Source organism: Bufo gargarizans, chromosome 1 (genome assembly GCF_014858855.1).
Source record: "Bufo gargarizans isolate SCDJY-AF-19 chromosome 1, ASM1485885v1, whole genome shotgun sequence".
Taxonomy (NCBI): Eukaryota; Metazoa; Chordata; class Amphibia; order Anura; family Bufonidae; genus Bufo; species Bufo gargarizans.
In genome coordinates, this window is record NC_058080.1 from 233042611 (window position 1) to 233066551 (window position 23941).

Genomic DNA, 23941 nt, shown 5'->3' on the forward strand with positions numbered 1-23941 from the left:
GGGATTCTAGCAGTTGGCCCTCAACCAATCTGACAGTTATTCTCTATCTACTGGATAAGGGTTAACTCGCTGTTACAAGAATACCCCTTTAGGTACTCAATGTCACTTAAATGTTGTTCTGAATGTGTGGTCAAAACCCAATTCTTAAAGACCGGATTACCTCATTAAATGTAATACATATGAAATGTATCTAGCACCATGGAAGTTCCCTGGATAAATTACTAAGTATAGTATAGATGGAGTGCCTTCCCCCCTCCATGAACTTGTATGAGATTATGTAATCTGATGCTTCAGTGAGCTGGTCCTTCCTGGACGGTTTCAAGAGAATTTTCAAAGAGAAAAGCATTTAGTAAGTGAGGGAGCAGAGGTTAAAGAGGTTGTCTGGGCTTTTAACATTATGACCTATCCTCAGGATAGGTCAATATCAGATTGAATTGACAGAATTGGTGGAGGTCAAGAAACCTGGCACCCCCGTCGATCAGCTGTATGAAGGGAAGGTGCGTTCAGTGTGCACTTGCTCTCTCCCTTCTCTCTTCCAGCTCTGCTGCTACTTTGCAATAGACATAAAGAGAAGGGAGACAGCACGTGATCGTCGGGGATGCAGGGTGTCGGACCCCTGCTGATCTGATATTGATGACCTATCCTGAGAAAAGGTCATCAATAGTACAAACCGGATTCCCAAAAAGTTGGGACACTATACAAATCGTGAATAAAAACTGAATGCAATGATGTGGAGGTGCCAACTTCTAATATTTTATTCAGAATAGAACATAAATCACGGAACAAAAGTTTAAACTGAGAAAATGTACCATTTTAAAAGGGAAAAATATGTTGAATCAGAATTTCATGGTGTCAACAAATCCCCAAAAAGTTGGGACAAGACCATTTTCACCACTGTGTGGCATCTCCCCTTCTTCTTACAACACTCAACAGACGTCTGGGGACCGAGGAGACCAGTTTCTCAAGTTTAGAAATAGGAATGCTCTCCCATTCTTGTCTAATACAGGCCTCTAACTGTTCAATCGTCTTGGACCTTCTTTGTTGCACCTTCCTCTTTATGATGCGCCAAATGTTCTCTATAGGTGAAAGATCTGGACTGCAGACTGGCCATTTCAGTATCCGGATCCTTCTCCTACGCAGCCATGATGTTGTGATTGATGCAGAATGTGGTCTGGCATTATCTTGTTAAAAAATGCAGGGTCTTCCCTGAAAGAGATGACGTCTGGATGGGAGCATATGTTGTTCTAGAACCTGAATATATTTTTCTGCATTCATGGTGCCTTTCCAGACATGCAAGCTGCCCATGCCACACTCACTCATGCAACCCCATACCATCAGAGATGCAGGCTTCTGAACTGAGCGTTGATAACAACTTGGGTTGTCCTTGTCCTCTTTGGTCCGGATGACATGGCGTCCCAGATTTCCAAAAAGAACTTCGAATCGTGACTCGTCTGACCACAGAACAGTCTTCCATTTTGCCACACTCCATTTTAAATGATCCCTGGCCCAGTGAAAACGCCTGAGCTTGTGGATCTTGCTTGGAAATGGCTTCTTCTTTGCACTGTAGAGTTTCAGCTGGCAACGGCGGATGGCACGGTGGATTGTGTTCACTGACAATGGTTTCTGGAAGTAGTCCTGAGCCCATTCTGTGATTTCCTTTACAGTAGCATTCCTGTTTGTGGTGCAGTGTCGTTTAAGGGCCCGGAGATCACGGGCATCCAGTATGGTTTTACGGCTTTGACCCTTACGCACAGAGATTGTTCCAGATTCTCTGAATCTTCGGATGATGTTATGCACAGTTGATGATGATAGATGCAAATTTTTGGCTGGGTAAGACCTTTCTGATATTGCTCCACTATCTTTCTGCGCAACATTGTGGGAATTGGTGATCCTCTACCCATCTTGGCTTCTGAGAGACACTGCCACTCTGAGAAGCTCTTTTTATACCCAATCATGTTGCCAATTGACCTAATTAGTGTTAATTGGTCTTCCAGCTCTTCGTTATGCTCAAATTTACTTTTTCCAGCCTCTTATTGCTACTTGTCCCAACTTTTGGGGGATTTGTTGACACCGTGAAAATTTGAATCAATGTATTTTTCCTTTAAAATGATACATTCACTCGGATTAAACGTTTAATCTGTCATCTACGTTCTATTACAAATAAAATATTGACATTTGCCATCTCCACATCATTGCATTCAGTTTTTATTCACAATTTGTTTAGTGTCCCAACTTTTTTGGAATCCGGTTTGTAAAAGCCCAGAGAACGCCTTTAACAACTCATAATAAGAGAACGACACATTTCTCTCTGATAAGATATATCACAAAGTTTCTTCTGGTCTCTTGTACTACCGATTTCTGCAAAGTTGTGTGAAAATGTAGTGCGCTAAGAATTAAAGGGGTTCAAAGCTGAACCTGGACATACCCTTCACCCAGGCCGCCCCCCTGATGTTAACATCAGAGCATCTCATGCTCCGATGCGCTCCCTTGCTCTGCGTTAGATCGTGCAGGGCATTGGCGCTTTTGTTTTCAATAACACACTCCACCCGGCAGTGTGTTCGGTGACGTCACCGGCTCTGATGGGCGGGCTTTAGGGCTTTTGCCCTGCGATTTAGCGCAGGGCAAAGCAGAGCATCGGAGCATGAACTGCTCCGATGCTCCTGTCAAGGGGGCTGCCGGGGTGAAAATGAAGGTATGTCTGGGTTCTGAACCCGGACAACCCCTTTAAGGCTTAAAGAGGACCTTTCACTAGCCTGGGACTCCTGGGCTATGAGCTGTGCGCTGCGATTGGCCAGCGCTGCAGCAAGGGACACGCCTAATACAAAAAATCCGTCCAGTACAACAGAGGGAGCTGCAGACACCGGAGCCTATACCGGGCAAACGGAGCGGCGCCCAGACATACTAGTAAGTGCAAGGGGACCCCTGGGCGCCGCTCTGCCCACTGATATAGTTAGTTTTAAAACTAGTGAAAGGTCCTCTTTAACAGGGTCCAACATTTTCATACTGATGGCCTATCTCCTCTCACCCATGGCAATCAGTTGTTTGAAGGGTCAGCATTGCTTTGGTGAGATCTGGGGCCTCTTCCCAGGGCAGTGCCATCATGTTGATCGGTCACATTGGCCTAAGTGCAGCTCAGTCCCATTCAAGTGAATGGGGCTGAGATGCAATGCCAAACACAGCTGCCATCCAATGGACGCTGCTGTACTTGGTAAGCTTCAGTTAGCACCACAACCTTCTCAAACCGGCTGAGCGGCTGGGTTGCCGGTATTGGACCCCCGCCTATCTAATATTAATTACCTACCCTGAGGATGGGCCATCAATATTAAACACCCGGAAAACCTCTAACTCACAAGAGCAAAATCTATAGCTATAGTTCACAGACAACAAAATACAGTTCAGAACATGTAGCAACATGTCCGTCATAGTATTTTCTTGAGATGCTGCCCTCTGCTGGGCAGAAAAAAAATAACAATTTGCATTATATTCAGTTATGCAATTATAATCAGAGTTTATTCACAAGGCAAATTCTATGTAAAACTGCATTACACCCATTCTCATGGGTACTATACATTGCTTCAGTCATAATGACGCCCTTATGCAGGAGACCAAACACCTCTCACTACGTGACCAGATCACACAAGTTTACAGTGAAGGTGGAAAGGTAGGTGTCATTCACATACTGAGCTGACCTCAAAAGCCCTGAATGGGAGCCCAGGACCCTGAATAGTGGATACAGCTCCCATTGGCGTGTTTTACAAGTGCCAAATACATGTAAGTGCCAGGAAATGCTGCACATTTAAAGGGCATCTGTCAGCAGATTTGTACCTATGACACTGGCTGACCTGTTACATATGCACTTGGCAGCTGAAGACATCCGTGTTGGTCCCATGTTCATATGTGCCCGCATTGCTGAGAAAAATGATGTTATAATATATGCAAATGAGCCTCTAGGAGCAACGGGGGCGTTGCCGTTACACCTGGAGGCTCTGCTCTCTACAACTGCTGCATCCTCTGCAGTTTGATTGACAGGGCAAGGAAGTGAAAAAAGTGATCATGTCTGGCCCTGTCAATCAACGCAGAGACACCATTGTGAGCACGGCTGCCGTTGCATCTCCCCGTCACGCGGATGAAAATATCTGGCTCCGGGACCAGAGCCATAACGGGGACGAGCCTCCCTAGCGTCACCCGCAATGCTAGGGAGACTCGTTCCGGTCGCGGCCTGCTATTGGCTGCCCCCCAGACGTCGGATGTTTTGATCTGTGCGACTTGGAAATGCAGCGGCAGCCGTCAGAAGCGACGTGGGTGTCGGGGAGCGAGGTAAGTACCGTACTCTCTGTGTGAGGGGCCCGGGCATATGGGGAGGGGATTATAGGCCTTGGATAACCCCTTTAATATAAACTATAGCTGGCGGTGGAACCGCCAGAGTTATGTAGAGGCTCTGGCCTGTACATAACTTTGGTGGATCCTCCGCCGCTTATAAATGTAAGAGCTTCCTAGACAGGGGGTAGAACATGGTAAATGAGACCGGCCTGCTGGCCCCTCCCCTTCCTAATTTTTTAGACCTGGCGCGAGCGGGAAAACGTCGCAAACCTGCGCCAGAAATATGCCTTCTTCCAAATTTTGAGTGTTAGGTGTTTAACTAACCTGCGACCCCCACTTGGTGTGTGGCATACCCGGGCAGCTTGCTTGGCCCGTCCTTTAACCAGAGGGTCAATGTGGATGTGTCACTTTCCGCATGATGAAATGTGAATCCTTCTGAGGCCGCGCAGGTTATCAGCCAGCTTAGCTTGATCGGAATGTGCATCCACACCGCAATCCTGCCTTCTTCCCTCCATCTTTTAATGGAACCTAAAGTGGAAACATGGTGGGTTAGATTTGTCTTATTGCCTACTGGACATACATCAAGGAGAAACCATTGAACATTGCTATTTCTCATTGTAATTCCATTGGAAAACCTCTTCAAATGGTTAGGGGTCGGATCTGACTTCAGGGACCCAATGGATAGCCCTCACGTGGACTGCAAATATATGGGCAAGTAATGGAAGCCCCTGGCCAATGCAGATCTATGGAATAGTAAACCATCCACAATTAGGAACCATTTGGTATCTTATGTCATCAGTGTTACATCACAAGGACCTATCTGAGGGGAGACAATCCCTGTGAAATATGGACGTTTGAAGTTCTTTCATAGACCTCAATGTGCATTTCTTATCTACAAAATGAATAAAAGTGAGGAATTCTGCGTATTTCTAATATTTATTTGTTTCCTCTGCTAATGTAAAAAGATCACTAACTTATCCCCTCAAGGACCCTGGGATTTTCCATTTTCGTTTTTCACTCCCCGCCTTCCCATAGTCCTAACTTTTTTATTTTCCCATTCACATAGCCTTACGAGGGCTTATTTTTTTGCGGGACAAGTTGTACTTTCTAATGGCACCATTTACGGTTGCATACCATGTAGTAGGGAGTGAGAAAAACACAATTCTGATAAAGGTTTTTAATTTTGTTTTACACTGTGCACTATGCGGTACAATTGACCCATTATCTTCATTCTCCAGGTCAGTACAGTTACAACGATTCCACACTTGTATACAGTAATTTTTCTTGCGTTTTAATACTGATAAAAAAAAATTAAACCTTTGAGGAAAAATAATTTTAGTTTTTTCATAACCATATTCTTACCCCTATAACTTTTGTAGCTATGTGTACGGGGCTGTGTGAGGGCTCATTTTTTGTGGGACGATCTGTTCTTTTCAGTGATACAAATGTTAAGTGTGTGCGACTTTTTGATCACTTTTTATTAAAAAATATTGGGTAGTTGAAGTGACAAAAAATGGCAAATTGGCTGGTTTTATCCCCCCCCCCCGCTACGCCATTTGTCGTATGCCATTAATATTGTTATATTTTAATAGTATGGGTATTTTCGCACGTGGCGATGCCCATGATGTTTATTTTTTTTATTGGTTAAGTATTTTTTAGGAAAGGGGGGTGATTTGAACTTTTAGTTTTTTTTTTTATATTTGTAAAAACTTTTTTTTAAGTCACCTTGGGTGACAATATCATTCGATTGCCCATAGTATTCAGTGATGGCTAAATAGCCATCATTGAAGACTTAATTTGCACTATATCAATACAAGGTTGCCACCTAGTGGTCTGTATTGATATATACATCTAATTGACTCTGAAGCCGGCTTGAAGCTTCGGTCAATTAGATCGAGGTAGCAGGTCCCCCGATCTCAGCCGGGGAAGGCTGTTACCGGACCGGAAGTACGCGACTTCCGGTTACGGTTTGCCCAGATGCTGTGGTCACACTTGACCATGGCATCTGAAAGGCAAGATGTATGCCATCAGCCTTATGGCTGATCGCATACATGTGCTGCGGGTCTCTGCTATTTAAAATAGCAGAGACCCCGCGGCTAAGGCGCCCGCTGCACGCGCGAGTGGGCACCATGTTTAGGGATCGGACCCATGATGTACAGCTATGTCATGGGTCCTTAAAGGGTTAACAGTGGCTCTGTGTGTGTGTGTGAGCGTGATCCTCCATTTGGGACTTGCAAAAGCGCATGGCATTGTCATCATGATTTACACGGAGCGCGATTTCCAGACTGCACACGCTCGTGTGAAAGAGCCCTAAGGCTGGGGGTACACGGTAGCTTTGGTTGTGACACACACTGCACAGCCGAAGATGGCAGCGTAGCCCTGCGTATATTGCAACTTATGATAAAGAGTTTTTTCTGGGATTATTATAAGAATGACTATCCTCAGGATAGGTAATCAATATGAGATTGGCAGGGTTCCAACTCCTGGGACCCTGCCCAGAGTTCCGCAGCCTCCTCACTGCTTAGCCGGCACAGCGCTGTCCATTTGATAGCCGCTTTGCTTGGTGTTGCAGCTCAGCCCATGCACTTAACTTGGACTGATCCGCGCCTAGGCCAAGTGACCATGATTGTGACGTCACATGGCCTAGGAAGAAGCCTAAGCATTCACCGAGCGCTGATCGGAGAAGCGCCCAGGAGTTGGACCCCGACGATCTCATATTGATGACCTATCCTGAGGTTAGGCCATAAATATGATAATCCTGCAAAACCCCTTTAAAGGGGTTAAATACTGATAACCTATCGCCGGGACCCCTGCCTATCAGCTGTTTAAGAAGGCAATGATGGTAGAAGTAGCGCCGTGGCCTTCTCCAGCTTACTCTAGGCCAGTGCCTCCACTTTCATTGGTCACATGGCCTAGGAGCAGCTCTGTCCCATTGAAGTGAATGGGTCTGAGCTGCAATACCACGCACAGCCGCTATACAATGTGCGGTGCTTGGTGAGCATGGAGACGGTCACGATGCTCTAAGGAGCACTAGTTCCTTCTTAAACAGCTGATCAACGGGGGTCCTGGGTCTGGGACCCCCACCGATCAGATACTATACTACCCAGGGGATAGATCATCAGAATTTAAATCTCGGAAAACCCTTTTAGGCGTATGCTACCCACAACACCTCTCAAGGAATCTAACTGCAGGATTTCTTGCAGGTCACAACATGAAGCGGTTCGGTTCACTTCACTTACATTGGGTGCGGTTACTTGTGACGTACACAGTGCTACTCTGCAATCCAGGTGACGTGGCCAAAGGCCACATGCATCAAGTGAAAAGTGATTCAATTTGCAAAAGACAAATAGGGACATTGAGAGGAGGGGGGACAGAAAATGTGAAAACAGGAGAAAAGAGGTTTGAGCAAATGCAAAGTCTGTACTAAGACATATCACACCTGCTATAATAATAATAATGATCTTTATTTATATATCACCAACATATTCCGCAGCGCTGTACAGTTCAGGGGTTCATGTACAAACAGTCATAAATAACATAGCAACAGACAAGTCAATAATTACAAGAGGAAAGAGGACCCTGTTCGCAAGAGCTTACAATCTATGAGGCGATAAGGGTGACAGAAATAGTAAGAGTGCTTGTTTTGTGCAATGGTCCTGACACCTTGGAATACAGGGGAGTGAATATAAAGCTGCATGATGATAAATGGGCTATATATGGAGAGGAGTAAGACCATGGGATGTGACAGGCCATCCTAAAAAGGTGTTGATAGGGAGAGCCTAAAACTGTTTATTGTGATTTTACCTAATTTCTTGGGTAGAGCATTCCAGAGAACTGGTGCAGCTCAGGAGAAGTCTTGGAGCCGGAAGTGAGAGGTTCGCATTAAGGAGGATGTCGGTCTTAATTAATTTACAGAGCAAAAAGCATGGGTAGAGTGGTAGACAGAGATGAGGGAAGAGATGTAGGGGAGTGTAGCACTGTGGAGGGCTTTGTGAGCGAGGACAGATAGGAGACCCTGGCTCCTGCATGAAGGATAGATTGGAGAGGGGAGAGTCTGGTGAGGGGGAGGCCAATAAGTTGTGTTACAGTAATCAAGGCGGGAGTGGATCAGGGCGACAATGAGAGTTTTTGCTGTTTCCATAGTGAGAAAGGGGCAGATTCTAGAGATGTTTTTGAGGTGCAGGCGACATGAGCGGGCGAGTTACTGAATATAGTCAGTGTCAAACGTAACACCGAGACAGTGGGCGTGCTGCCTAGGAGTGATGGTAGAGCCACACACTGAGAGGGAGATATCTGGTTTGGGTAGGTTAGTAGATAGAGAAAACACAAGAAGTTTAGTTTTTGAAAGATTCAGTTTCAGATAAAGAGAGGACATGATGTTAGAGAGTTCTGTAATACAGCAAGGGGGTGATATTGGTGGATGAAGTGTACAGTTCGGCATTATCAGCATAGAGATGGTACTGGAAACCATATCTGCTGATGGTCTGTCCAAATGGGGTTGTGTAGAGAGAGAAGAGAAGGGCCTAGGACTGAACCCTGAGGAACCCCAACAGCCAGAGGAAAAGTGAAGCCAGCGAATCATACACTGAAAGAGCAGTCAGAGAGAGATGAAGAAAACCAGGAGATTGCAGTGTCCCTTAGGCCGATAGATTAAAGCATGATGAGTAGGCGATTGTGACCTACAGGGTTAAAAGCTGCTGAGAGGTCAAGGAGAATGAGGAAAGAGTAGTCACCGTTGCATTTTGCTGTCAGGGGGTCATTTGTCACTTTGATGAGGGCAGTTTCTGGAGAATGTAGGGAGTGAAAACCAGATTGTAATGGAGCAAGGAGAGAAAGAGCAGAGAGATAGTGGAGGAGTCGAGAGAAGACCAGACGCTCCAGTTTAGAGATGAAGGGAAGATTGGAGACTGGTCTGTAGTTAGTCGTGCAGGATGGGTCGAAAGACATTTTTTTAGATAATGGAGTAATGAAACAGTGTTTGACACAGGAGGCGAAGATACCAGAAGAGAGAGGAAGAGGTTGAAGATTTTTGTTAGGTGAGTGGTGACAGCTGGAGAGAAAGACTGGAGTAGGTGTGAGGAAACAGGGAAACAGAATGTTTGTGACTGTTGCTTTGGGACACCATTGACAATCATTAGATGGTATGTCGCCATGTATAACCCCAGCCTTGTCTCTACTGAGGTAACCGTCATAAGGGTCAGGAGTTCCCTCATACATGTCCAGCTACTCTCCCTTCCCTCTGGTGTAATTCAAGAATGTCAGAAGGAAACTCATGACAAAAAGACCTCAAAGTTTACTATGGGGCAGGGATGGCCAACCTGTGGCTCCCCAGCTGTTGCAAAACTACAACGCCCAACATGCCCAGACTGCCTACAGCAAGGCATGGTGGGAATTGTAGTTTTACAACAGCTGGGGAGCCACAGGTTGGCCATCCCTGCTATGGGGTAAGGTTTGCTGTTAGGACACAGAATATAAATGCTCTCCTCAGGAGATCTGAAGACCCAGCACGATGTGGCAGACGATAGTTTGGAAGGAAGCGATTCCCTCCTGGCTATTGCCAGCTCGCTAGTGGAGGAGACTGCTGCTATTATATGCAGAAATCTCCTCCTCAGTATAGGGAGTAGCGATCGCTATGCCATCACTCGCCCCCATATTGTCTAGTGGTTTGCTGGAGGCAGATCGTTATTAGACACCACCATCTGCCGTCGGCAAACTATAATTTTTTAACATGTCAAAAGACCTAGATTGCCCGATGATTGAACATTTGCTCTTTCATCGAGCAATCAGCAACAGTATTACACCGCAAGATGATTGCTACCGAGCGTTCACATGAACGCTCAAAAGTGATCATCTACTGAAAAATTGGCAGGTGTAATACAGGCTTAGGCCTCTTTCACACGAGCAAATTTTCCGCGCGGGTGCAATGCGTGACGTGAACGCATAGCACCCGCACTGAATCCTGACCCATTAATTTCAATGGGTCTGTGTACGAGTGTTTTTTTTTTTTTCCATGCATCAGTTCTGCGTTGCGTGAGAGTTTTTCACGCAGCTTTGGCCCCATATAGAAGTGAATGGGGCTTCAGTGAAAAAGGCATTGCATCCGCAAGCAAGTCCGCATGTAATGCGTTTATCACTGATGGTTGCTAAGAGATGTTGTTTGTAAACCTTCAGTTTTTTATCACACTCATCCAAACGCATCAAAATGCATTGTACCCGCGCTGCAAGAACTGAACACAATTGCAGATAAAACTGACTGAACTTGTTTGCAAAATGGTGCGAGTTTCCCTGAACACATCCTGAGCCAATCCGTATTGTTCCTGTAAAAGAGGACTTAGGCCCCTTGCAGACGAGCGTTCCTCCCGCATCAAGTCCGCATCGCAGCACCCATAAATCAATATAATACTATGTGACCCCCGGCAGCGCTGGGAGGTCAGGCCGGGTGCTGCGCTGCGGGAGGAACGCTCGTCTGCAAGGGGACTTAAGGTTCTGCTCACATCTGCTGTGTGGCTACCTCTGTGAATGGCAGCCACAATGCTCGGCCAGATCCATCACATCATGGAGCTCATAAACTTCAGCTTAAAGAGGACCTTTCACCGATCCCGACATTGTGAACTAAGTATACAGACATGGAGAGCGGCGCCTAGGGATCTCGCTGCACTTACTATTATCCCTGGGCGCCGCTCCGTTCTCCCGCTATGCCCTCCGGTATCTCCGGCCACTAAGTTATAGTAGGCGGAGATTTTAGTCACTAAGTTATAGTAGGCGGAGTCTGCCCTTGTTCTGCTGTAGCGCTGGCCAATCGCAGCGCAGAGCTCACAGCCTGGGAGGTTATTTTCTCCCAGGCTGTGAGCTCTGCAATGCGAATTGGCCAGCGCTACAGCAGAACAAGGGCAGACTCCGCCTACCATAACTTTGTGACCGGAGATACCGGAGGGCATAGCAGGAGAAGCGGAGCGGCGCCCAGGGATAATAGTAAGTGCAGTGAGATCCCCGGGCGCCGCTCTCCATGTGTGTATACTTAGTTCACAGTGTCATAATCGGTGAAAGGTCCTCTTTAAAGGCTATGGACACCATTGGGGATCTTTTTTTTTATTATTGCATTTTACTTATTTTGAGCTAAAAGTAATTTTTTTTTCAATTGGCCCTTCTTAAAAATATGGCGTCCTTTTTTTCTGTACAGAGCTGACCTGCTCTAGTAGCACCCTTTGGATTTTCTGTCAGACCAGGAGCTGATGGGCTCCTTATCTCTGCTCTCTGACATTATAAACTCTCATTATAGCTCAGTTCTTGTCTTAGATAAGCGTTTATGACTTCTCTGTTTAGAGATAGGTTTATTAGATGACCTGCACAAAGTGAACTGAAAGTACCAGTCACACAGAAAAACAGTTAACCCTTTCTGACAGATCAGCTCAATATTTTGGGACCTACTAAAAGGAATGACAGAACGGAATGCCCATAGACTTTAACAGGAAAGTGGAATGCCCATAGAGAATAATGGGCCAGAGTGGAATGCCCATAGAGAATGATGGACCAGAGTAGAATGCCCATAGAGAATGATGGACCAGAGTGGAATGCCCATAGAGAATAATGGCCCAGAGTGGAATGCCCATAGAGAATGATGGACCAGAGTGGAATGCCCATAGAGAATGATGGACCAGAGTGGAATGCCCATAGAGAATGATGGCCCAGAGTGGAATGCCCATAGAGAATGATGGCCCAGAGTGGAATGCCCATAGAGAATGATGGCCCAGAGTGGAGTGCCCATAGAGAATGATGGACCAGAGTGGAATGCCCATAGAGAATGATGGACCAGAGTGGAATGCCCATAGAGAATAATGGACCAGAGTGGAATGCCCATAGAGAATAATGGACCAGAGTGGAATGCCCATAGAGAATAATGGACCAGAGTGGAATGCCCATAGAGAATAATGGACCAGAGTGGAATGCCCATAGAGAATAATGGACCAGAGTGGAATGCCCATAGAGAATGATGGCCCAGAGTGGAATGCCCATAGAGAATGATGGACCAGAGTGGAATGCCCATAGAGAATGATGGCCCAGAGTGGAATGCCCATAGAGAATGATGGCCCAGAGTGGAATGCCCATAGAGAATGATGGCCCAGAGTGGAATGCCCATAGAGAATGATGGCCCAGAGTGGAATGCCCATAGAGAATGATGGACCAGAGTGGAATGCCCATAGAGAATGATGGACCAGAGTGGAATGCCCATAGAGAATGATGGCCCAGAGTGGAATGCCCATAGAGAATGATGGCCCAGAGTGGAATGCCCATAGAGAATGATGGACCAGAGTGGAATGCCCATAGAGAATGATGGCCCAGAGTGGAATGCCCATAGAGAATGATGGCCCAGAGTGGAATGCCCATAGAGAATGATGGCCCAGAGTGGAATGCCCATAGAGAATGATGGCCCAGAGTGGAATGCCCATAGAGAATGATGGACCAGAGTGGAATGCCCATAGAGAATGATGGCCCAGAGTGGAATGCCCATAGAGAATGATGGCCCAGAGTGGAGTGCCCATAGAGAATGATGGCCCAGAGTGGAATGCCCATAGAGAATGATGGACCAGAGTGGAATGCCCATAGAGAATGATGGACCAGAGTGGAATGCCCATAGAGAATGATGGACCAGAGTGGAATGCCCATAGAGAATAATGGAAATGTAATATTTGACGTATCTAATAATTATTTAGCAGGGTTACTCTCCAAGTTCAGTGGGATTATTTAATGTTCAGATTAAGTGGAATTATCACAGTTTTCTGCAGAATGGCTAGGGTGAGACACAACAGCTTTCCTCCCCCTCACCAACTATAGGCCCAGGACTAGGAATGGGCTCCAATTTTGGGGTGAAGGAAACATGGGGGCAACTACGGGTCCATGCACACTACGGAATTCCCAAGCAGAGAAAGTCAGTTCGGAAATTCCAAATGTGTCCCGCCCCAACTCATTTAGTCGGTGCTTGGGCAGTGCAGCCATTGCCGTTCCCTATAGCTGAGTGAAATGCAATAATTTAAAAAAGTTGCCTCCGCAGGTGTACATTGCCACTTTTATAGTTTCCCAATGAATCTGATGCAGATGTGAAGAAAGCCTGAGCGGAGACTACATACTCTAACCACACCATGGGTATAGGAACAGCCAGCCTGGCACAGCTCCTACTGGCAGAAAACACTTGCCCTGTAACCAGCTCCTGAAGGCAGCCTCGTCTCTCTGGGGTCCCGGCTGCAATCGCACACTTACTCCCCCAAACCGGTCGACCTTGCCCACCGGCCACAGATCCGTCTGAGAGGCGAGAGAACGACCCCACAGCCTCGAGGACCGGGCTCCTGCGCCCCAGTACCGGCGTGCTACCAGGGAGAACATTCCAAAACAAACTGAGTTATCTAACCCGCGGCTGCTCAAGCCGCCATGTTTACTACTGGCATGTTGTGCTCCAAACCTAAGGCCTCAAGGAAGGAGCGCCGTCTTACACATGAAACAAGGCATGAGCTATAGCGCGCGCACTATGACAAGGGAAGACCGAGCCTCGCATTCTGTAATACATCTATGACTATGCCGCAAAGAGCTCACGCCATAATGTAACATGGCGGAACAGGATTCACAAACGTCATCCGCAAGGAGCCAATCAACTGGCCGGGAGCTACAGAGTGACGTATTATCGTAATATATGGAATACAGGCGCATTATTTATTACCGTGGTCGCATATGGGAAGTTTTTAGGTTGCGTCAAAACCCCATGCACGGTACAGCTTCCGACCCACGTGACCTAGGAATGTCACGTGACGTCTGCAGGGCCGTGCTGTGCATGGAGTTTAGACACTACCGAAGTTGTTGCTGAGCACGCTGCGGCATGTCTGCGAGCAAGAGGAAGAGCAGAGGGAAGCCCGGCTCCTTGGGCGCTTCTCCGGGGCCCGCCGCTGCCGGCAGCCAGCCCTCTCTGTTTAACGTTACCGACTTCTTAGAGAAAGGTAGTAGCCGGCTCGCCGTCACCCCCGACATCTAACCATTAGAGCAGGGGCTGTGTCACCTCCACGGAGGGTTCTAGACGTCTGCTCCCTTCCACTTCTGGTGGAAATGATGGATATGGGCGATTGTCCCCTCACGTGAGTGACGTTGTGCGGCATGTGAATCGCGCTATGTGTACAGGACCCTGCATCATGGTGACCGCCCGCCGGACTGCATGGACTGTAGACCGCCACACATCACTACCTGGCAGTGTTGGGGTCAGTCTGGGAAGGGCAGTGCCCCCCGAGTGTTTGATAGAGTGCACGTGATTGTGTATAACTGTCTCATCTGGGACATTGATGGCATATCGCAAGATAGGAGCGGCCCCATCTCCAGATCATTGGGGGTCATTTATCAAACTGGTGTAAAGTAGAACTGGCTTAGGGTACGTTCACACTAGCTGTTTTCTATTCCGGCACTGAGTTCCATCAAAAGGGCTCAATACCGGAAAAGAACTGATCAGGCATATCCCCATGCAATCTGAATGCAGAGCAATCTGTTCAGGATGTCTTCAGTTCAGTCTTTTTGACTGATCAGGACGGAACCGCAGCATCTCTGGCGAAAAAAACTGAAGACTTGCCTGAATGCCGGATCCGGCATTTTTTTTCTCCATAGGAATGTATTAGTGCCGTATCCGGCATTCAAAATACCAGAATGCCGGATCCGTCCTTCCGGTCTGCACATATGCAGACCCCCAAAAAAGGTGAAAAAAAATAAATGCCGGATCCGTTTTGCCAGATGACACCGGAAAGACGGATCCGGCATTTCAATGTATTTTTTTGACTGATCAGGCGTTTTTAAGGCTACTTTCACACTTGCGGCAGGATGGATCCGACAGGCTGTTCACCATGTCGGATCCGTCCTTCTGCTATTTCGCCGTGCCGCTGGACCGCCGCTCTGTCCCCATTGACTTTAATGGGGATGGGGGTGGAGCTCTGGCGCAGAGCGGCAGTGTACGGACTAAAAGTCCTGCATGCTCCGCCCTCTCCGTACCCCATCATAGTCTATGGGTACGGAGAGGCGGCACGGTGAAATAGCGGAAGGACGGATCCGACTGGGTGAACAGCCTGTCGGATCCGCCCTGCCGCAAGTGTGAAAGGACCCTAAGACCTCATGCACATGACCGTTTTATTCTGTGTCCATTGTGCCGTTTTTTGTGATTATTTGCGGACCCTTTGACTTTCAATGGGTCAGTTGAAAACTCGGCTAATGCACCGTTTGCCATCCACGTCCGTGGTTCCAGTGCGTCAAAAAAACCAAACCTGTCCTATTATTTCCGCAGAAAACTGTTCGCGGACCCATTTATGTCAATGGGGCCGTTAAAAAACGCGGAGGCACGCAAGATTGTCATCCGCGTCCGGTTTTTTCCTATCATTTGCATGGCAAACCTGTCTTACGCTTTTTTTTTTTTACTTTCCTTTATGTCTGGTGGTCCTCCAAAAATAAAGGAAGACACACGGAAACAAAAACGGAACAACGGAACCCTGTTCTGCGGAACGGAGCAAAACAACTGTCGTGTGCATGAGGCCTAAGACTGATCAGGATCCTGATCAGTCTTACTAATGCCATCAGTTGGCAAATGTTTTGCTGGATCCGGCAGGCAGTTCCAGCGACAGAACTGCTTGCCGGATCTCTCTGCCGCACGTGTGAAAGTAGCCTTAGGCTACTTTCACACTCACGTTTGGTGCGGATCCATTCAGAACGGATCCGGTTGTATTATGTCTTCTATAGCCATGATGGATCTGTCATGAACACCACTGAAAGTCAATGGAGGACAGATCCGTTTTCTATTGTGCCATTGTCCCCATTGACTTAATTATGTTCCAGGATGGATCCGTTTGGCTCAGTTTCGTCAGACGGACACCACGACGATGCAAATAGCGTTTTGCTGTCCGTCTCCAGAGCGGAATGGAGACTGATCGGAGGCAAGCTGATGCATTCTGAGCGGATTCTTTTTCATTCAGAATGCATTAGGCCTCTTTCACACTTGCGTTGTCCGGATCCGTCGTGTACTCCACTTGCCGGAATTACACGCCGGATCTGGAAAAACGCAAGTGAACTGAAAGCATTTGAAGACGGATCCGTCTTCAAAATGTGTTCAGTGTTACTATGGCAGCCAGGACGCTATTAAATTACTGGTTGCTATAGTAGTAGTGGGGAGCGGGGGAGCGGTATACTTACCGTCCGTGCGGCTCCCGGGGCGCTCCAGAATGACGTCAGAGCGCCCCATGCGCGTGGGGTGCCCTGACGTCACTCTGGAGCGCCCCGGGAGCCGCACGGACGGTAAGTATGCTGCTCCCCCGCTCCCCACTACACTTTACCATGGCTTCCTTGACTTTAGCATCCTGGCAGCCATGGTAACCATTCAGAAAAAGCTAAACGTCGGATCCGGCAATGAGCCGAAACGACGTTTAGCTTAAGGCCGGATCCGGATCAATGCCTTTCAATGGGCATTAATTCCGGATCCGGCCTTGCGGCAAGTCTTCAGGATTTTTGGCCGGAGCAAAAAGCGCAGCATGCTGCGGTATTTTCTCCGGCCAAAAAACGTTCCGGTCCGGAACTGAAGACGTCCTGATGCATCCTGAACGGATTTCTCTCCATTCAGAATGCATTAGGATAAAACTGATCAGGATTCCTCCGGCATAGAGCCCCGACAACGGAACTCTATGCCGGAAGAAAAGAACGCAAGTGCGAAAGAGCCCTTAGAATGCAAACTGATCAGTTTTGGACCGCTTGTGAGAGCCCTGAACGGATCTCGGAAACAGAAAGGCAAAACGCAAGTGTAAAAGTAGACTAAGTTACCCAAAGTAACCAATCAGATTCCACCTTTTATTTTCCAGAGGCGCGGTCCAAAATGAAAGGTGGAATCTGATTGGTTGCTATGGGCTACTTTACACCAGTTTGATAAATGACCCCCTTTGTAAACAGAGAGTAGCCCCCCTCCTTTCACCTCTATGGGAGATTTCCGGCAGTGCATTGTGCGGTGGAACTTCTGAGCATGCTCACTCTGCTGTTTTCAGAACTCCCATAGCAATGAATGAAGAGCATGTAACGTTGTGCTCTCCTTTGCTTTCCCCCCCCATTGAAGTTAGTAAAGAAAATGCTGCAGTGCTTAGGGTCTCTAGTGCAGTGGACGCTAGTGTGAGGGGGATGTGCTCAGGAGTTTGTGATAGGTAACAATTTTGCAATAGACTTAATTTAGCCCAAACTTTTATTTTTGGTAGAAAGCTGCTTGAGCGTTGCTAAAAGCCATCCGTCTCCTGTTAGAAAAGACGGGCTGTGCAGGTCAGCGAATGTAACGGAGCATTAGATTGCATAGAAAGGGGGAATATAAATGTCATTGTAACTCCTAAGACTCCTGTGCCCAGCCTTCTGTCTCCCAGGGAAGCACAGCCCGTCTTTTCTAGTGGACGGATGGTCCTTAGCAGCACTCTTCAAAAAAAGTGTTGCTAAGGGCTATTTCAGCCCCAGTTTCTACCAAAAATAAACGTTTTGGCTAAATAAAGTCTATTGCAAAATTGTTACCGATCACTTGCCCTACACTTTAGCAAAAAAATAATAATAATATGACAGTTATCCTTTAAAGTTTAAATGGAATGGTGGTCGCATATGCGTCCTACCGCTCGGTTCAGTGTCTGTGGAGCTGATGGACATAGCCCAGTGCTGATAAATATGCTTTATGGGACAACCCCTTTAAGGCTTCATGCGCACGGCCATTGTTTTGGTCTGCATCCGAGCTGCAGTTTTGGCGGCTCGGATGCGAACCCATTCACTTAAATAGGGGCCACAAATAACGCCGACAGCACTCAGCATGCTGTCCTGCATCCGTTGCTCCGTTCCGTGGTCGCAAAAAAAAAATATAACCTGTGCTATTCTTTGCGGACAAGAATAGGCAGTTATATTAATGTCTGTCCGTGCCATTCCCCAAATAGCGGATCGCACATGGACGGCATCCGCGTTTTGCGGACCGCAAAACACACAAAGGTCGTGTGCATGAGGCCTAAGACTGTAGGTACTGAAATGTGGTAGCGGTGCTGGTCAGTCCTATGGATCATCTGAAGTATGGCGTCCTGTGTGCCCTGCGTGAATCCTGGCAATAAACGCCTCCTTCATGAGACGGACGGATAACCTTTTGTTGTTGGGTTGGGGAATGAATAAAGCCCGCTGGTATCCATGGAGCTGTCTGCCTCTTATTTGTGGCTGTTGTCTTTACTGTGTAATTAAAGGGGAGCTTCTTACCAATTAGAAAAAAGAAAGCAAAAAGCCAGCCTTCTGAACGTGGAATAGAAAGCGATCCTTTAATTCAAGTATCTGCAGCGTTTAAATCATCTAATCCTTTTTTAAGCAACTTGACATGGTTTCGAAACATCTCAGATATTTGGTGAATTAAAGGGGTTGTCCGAGTTATTATTTTTGTTCTTTATATGTTTCTAACTAATAAAATGTAACAGCTTTGCCATGCACTTATTCCTCTGTAGTTGCTCCTTTCTCAGATTTCACTGAGAGTCACATGACCTGAGAGATCTGTACACCAGAAGTCACTGTGCTGGCCACGCCCCCCTGCACTGCTGGCTGCTGCTTATTGCTCTCTCCCTGGATTCTTAACCCCTTCAGCTGCACAGACTCAGGACTGAAGGCTTTAGTGAGTAGCTGCAGGCAGTCAGGAGACAAATGCTGGGCACGGGAGCTGACAGACTAGAACAAGAACAGGTAGGGGGAAGATCCTGTGTGTATCAGCAGTGTCATTGTACATCTGGGACTTGTAGTCTTACACATACAACATGCTGCTGATTCTCCCAGCACTCAGGGCAGCTCTTGTATTCACTCCCTCAGCAGTGTCATTATACAGCTGGGACTTGTAGTCCTACACATACAACATGCTGCTGAGTATCCCAGCAGGCAGACATGTCACTCAGGGCAGCTCTTGTATCCACTCCCTTAGCAGTGTCATTATACAGCTGGGACTTGTAGTCCTACACATACAACATTCTGCAGAGTCTCCCAGCAGGCAGACATGTCACTCAGGGCAGCTCTTGTATTCACTTCCTTAGCAGTGTCATTATACAGCTGGGACTTGTAGTCCTACACATACAACATGCTGCTGAGTCTCCCAGCAGACAGACATGTCACTCAGGGCAGCTCTTGTATCCACTCCCTTAGCAGTGTAATTATACAGCTGGGACTTGTAGTCCTACACATACAACATGCTGCTGAGTCTCCCAGCAGACAGACATGTCACTCAGGGCAGCTCTTGTATCCACTCCCTTAGCAGTGTAATTATACAGCTGGGACTTGTAGTCCTACACATACAACATGCTGCTGAGTCTCCCAGCAGACATACATGTCACTCAGGGCAGCTCTTGTATTCACTCCCTTAGCAGTGTCATTATACAGCTGGGAATTGTAGTCCTACACATGCTGCTGAGTCTCCCAGCAGGCAGACATGTCACTCAGGGCAGCTCTTGTATTCACTCCCTTAGCAGTGTCATTATACATCTGGGACTTGTAGTCCTACACATACAACATGCTGCAGAGTCTCCCAGCAGGCAGACATGTCACTCAGGGCAGTACTTGTATCCAGAACTCAGACAACCCCTTTAATTAAAGGATCACGTTCCTGTTGCAGGTTTGGAGGGTAGCAGTGTGTTGTAATTGGCAATGTGTATGGGGGTTGATGGCTGGAGTCTTATACTGCTGGCTCCACATTAGTGAAGTGGGTGTAAACACGTACCACCGTACATACAGGTCCTTCTCAAAAAATTAGCATATTGTGATAAAGTTCATTATTTTCTGTAATGTATTGATAAACATTAGACTTTTATATATTTTAGATTCATTACACACCAACTGAAGTAGTTCAAGCCTTTTATTGTTTTAATATTGATAATTTTGGCATACAGCTCATGAAAACCCAAATTTCCTATCTCAAAAAATTAGCATATTTCATCCGACCAATAAAATAAAAGTGTTTTTAATACAAAAAAAGTCAACCTTCAAATAATTATGTTCAGTTATGCACTCAATACTTGGTCGGGAATCCTTTAGCAGAAATGACTGCTTCAATGCGGCGTGGCATGGAGGCAATCAGCCTGTGGCACTGCTGAGGTGTTATGGAGGCCCAGGATGCTTCGATAGCGGCCTTAAGCTCATCCAGAGTGTTGGGTCTTGTGTCTCTCAACTTTCTCTTCCCAATATCCCACAGATTCTCTATGGGGTTCAGGTCAGGAGAGTTGGCAGGCCACTTGAGCACAGTAATACCATGGTCAGTAAACCATTTACCAGTGGGTTTGGCACTGTGAGCAGGTGCCAGGTCGTGCTGAAAAATGAAATCTTCATCTCCATAAAGCTTTTCAGCAGATGGAAGCATGAAGTGCTCCAAAATCTCCTGATAGCTAGCTGCATTGACCCTGCCCTTGATAAAACACAGTGGACCAACACCAGCAGCTGACATGGCACCCCAGACCATCACTGACTGTGGGTACTTGACACTGGACTTCAGGCATTTTAGCATTTCCCTCTTCCCAGTCTTCCTCCAGACTCTGGCACCTTGATTTCCGAATGACATGCAAAATTTGCTTTCATCCGAAAAAAGTACTTTGGACCACTGAGCAACAGTCCAGTGCCGCTGTTTCTGGTTCAAAAGTGGCTTGACCTGGGGAATGCGGCACCTGTAGCCCATTTCCTGCACACGCCTGTACACGGTGGCTCTGGATGTTTCTACTCCAGACTCAGTCCACTGCTTCCGCAGGTCCCCCAAGGTCTGGAATCAGTCCTTCTCCACAATCTTCCTCAGGGTCCGGTCACCTCTTCTCGTTGTGCAGCGTTTTCTGCCACACTTTTTCCTTCCCACAGACTTCCCACTGAGGTGCCTTGATACAGCACTCTGGGAACAGCCTATTCATTCAGAAATGTCTTTCTGTGTCTTACCCTCTTGCTTGAGGGTGTCAATGATGGCCTTCTGGACAGCAGTCAGGTCGGCAGTCTTACCCATGATTGCGGTTTTGAGTAATGAACCAGGCTGGGAGTTTTTAAAAGCCTCAGGAATCTTTTGCAGGTGTTTAGAGTTAATTAGTTGATTCAGATGATTACGTTAATAGCTCGTTTAGAGAACCTTTTCATGATATGCTAATTTTTTGAGATAGGAATTTTGGGTTTTCATGAGCTGTATGCCAAAATCATCAATATTAAAACAATAAAAGGCTTGAACTACTTCAGTTGGTGTGTAATGAATCTAAAATATATGAAAGTCTAATGTTTATCAGTACATTACAGAAAATAATGAACTTTATCACAATATGCTAATTTTTTGAAAAGGACCTGTATATACAAGTGCTCCATGCTTTTTGGCCTACCCCAGACATTGGTGCCGTCAGGCCCATTCAGACTAGTATGCCACAGGCTCAGCCTAATAGCCTGTTACTGATGGGCTATAATCCATTGTTATACATGGTGTACCAGTACATTCTAAAAGTTATGTCTCCTAGTGGGACAAAAAAAAAAAAGGAATAAAGTTAATAAATAGTTAAACTTTAGAAAAAACAAATCAAAACTTTTTTTCCCCATGAAAAGTGGTTTAGTTTTGTAAGAGAGGTTAAACACACCCGTACGCGTGGTATCACACCATGTTTGCTCCAACCTGTATAATAAAGATAATGGGGGAGTTTATTAAGACTGGAGTTCTACACGCAGGTTGTAGGTCCCTCTGCGCTGCTGGTGAAGGTGCCAAAGTTATGTGAAGGCGCAGGCTTCTTTATAATTTTGGCGCTTCCTCCAGCAGACACCAGCTCCCTGGATGGAAAATGATAAGAGGCTGGCTTGCCGGCCCGCCGACTTTCCCGTCCAAGCCTCCTTTTCGCGGCACTCAGGAAAAGTGGTGTGAGCGGGAAAAAGTTGCAGATTTTGCCACAAAAATCCTGTGCAACAAATTCTTCGACTTTCATATGCCAAAAAGTGGCATATATGTGATAATATATGACCCCCAATGTTATTTAAAGGCAACCTGTCACATTGAGCGGAGCTGAAGACCTCAGAACAGACCCCCAATGTTAATAAGACCCCCAATCAGACCTCAGCTTAGACACAATGTTAATAAGACTACCATGTTAATCAGACGTTAGATCATAAACAACAATTTAGGCTACTTTCACACTAGCGTTTCTATTTTTAGGTATTGAGATCCGTCATAGAATCTCAATACCAGAAAAAAAAAAACGCTTCGGTTTTGTCCCCATTCATTGTCAATGGGGACAAAATGACTCCAAATGCACTCTGTTCTATTTAGTTGCGCTCCCATACCGGAGAGCAAATAGCAACATGTTGTAGTTTGCTTTCCGTCCTGGGATGCCGAGCAAGACGGATGACCCCCAATGCAAGTCAATGGGGACGGATCCGTTTTCTCTGCCACAATAGAAAACGGATCCGTCCTCCCTTGACTTTCAGTGGAGTTCATGACGGATACGTCTTGGCTATGTTAAAGATAATACAACCGGATCCGTTCATAACGGATGCAGATGGTTGTATTATCAGTAACGGAAGCGTTTTTGCTGAGCCCTGCCGGATCCAGTAATACCGCTAGTGTGAAAGTAGCCTAACCTCTCCTGCTCTAGATGCTGCTGCTTCTGAGATCCAGCTTCTGCTTTTCCTGCCCGCTGTGCTATGACCTGACGTCGCACAGCATGAGGGCACAGAGCGCACTGAGGTCCTCACGCTGTGGGCAGGTCACAGCACAGCGGGCACCTGACGAAGACCAGGGAGTACATAGCCCCCGTTCCTGCTGTACTAGTGGGCATGTCCATAATGGAAGCACACATTATTCTTTGCCCCATAAGACGCACTAAAAATTTGCCCCCCACTTTGGTGGGGGAGGGGGGAATGCGTCTTATAGGGCAAAAAATATGGTAATTGTGTAGGCTCAGATCCAGCTCCTCCTGCACTATAACAAGCTTCTCCCAGAATACTTCACATTTTCATAGTCCCAGCAATAAATAATAATCAATAAACATCATGTACCCCAAAAACTGGTACCCATGAAAACTACCTCGTCTGTCAAAAAACAAACCCTCATAACGGCTACAACAGAGCAAAAATGAATTGTGGGTTGTAGCTCTTGGAATGCAGCGACATAACGAGACTTGCCTTTATTGTGCCAAAGTAGTAAAAAACACATACATTTAGCGAGAGTATCACAGTAATCGTACGGACCCATAGAGTAACGGTAAGGCCCCTTTCACACAAGCGAGTTTTCAGCGTGACGTGAACGCAGAGCACCTGCACTGAATCCTGACCCATTCATTTCAATAGGTCTGTGTACATGAGCGTTGTTTTTCACGCATCAGTTCTGCGTTGCGCGAGAATCGCAGCATGTTCTATATTCTGCGTTTTTCACTCAGCACTGGCCCCATAGAGTGAATGGGGCTTCAGTGAAAAACGCATTGCATCTGAAAGCAAATGCGTTTTTCACTGATGGTTGCTAGGAGATGTTGTTTGTAAACCTTCAGTTTTTTTTTTATCACGCGCTTGAAAAACGTCTTAGAAAGCATTGCACTCGCGCGGAAAAAACTGAACGCAACTGCAGACAAAACTGACTGAACTTGCTTGCAAA

At 46.7% G+C, this 23941-nt stretch overlaps 2 protein-coding genes across 4 annotated transcripts in view; one reads left to right on the forward strand and one right to left on the reverse strand.

Moving 5' to 3' along the window:
• Window positions 1-13723, reverse strand: part of NUDT6 (nudix hydrolase 6) — a 55192-nt gene extending 41469 nt beyond the window's left edge. The window contains exons 1-2 of one of the 2 annotated variants that reach the window (XM_044302199.1): window positions 13512-13723; window positions 4645-4848 (exon numbers count right to left, since the gene is read on the reverse strand). In XM_044302199.1, coding sequence (XP_044158134.1) covers window positions 4645-4848; window positions 13512-13698 — 391 coding nt within the window. In that variant the 5' untranslated portion in view covers window positions 13699-13723. The remainder of the gene's footprint in view (window positions 1-4644; window positions 4849-13511) is intronic. The other variant, XM_044302206.1, reaches the window with a different exon arrangement.
• Window positions 13724-14120: 397 nt separating this feature from the next.
• SPATA5 (spermatogenesis associated 5) overlaps window positions 14121-23941 on the forward strand; it is a 382760-nt gene continuing 372939 nt past the window's right edge. For both annotated transcript variants that reach the window (XR_006390924.1, XM_044302228.1), the window contains exon 1: window positions 14121-14303. Coding sequence is in view for 1 of the 2 variants with exons in the window: in XM_044302228.1 (XP_044158163.1) it covers window positions 14186-14303 (118 nt within the window). In the remaining variant the exon portion in view is untranslated. The remainder of the gene's footprint in view (window positions 14304-23941) is intronic.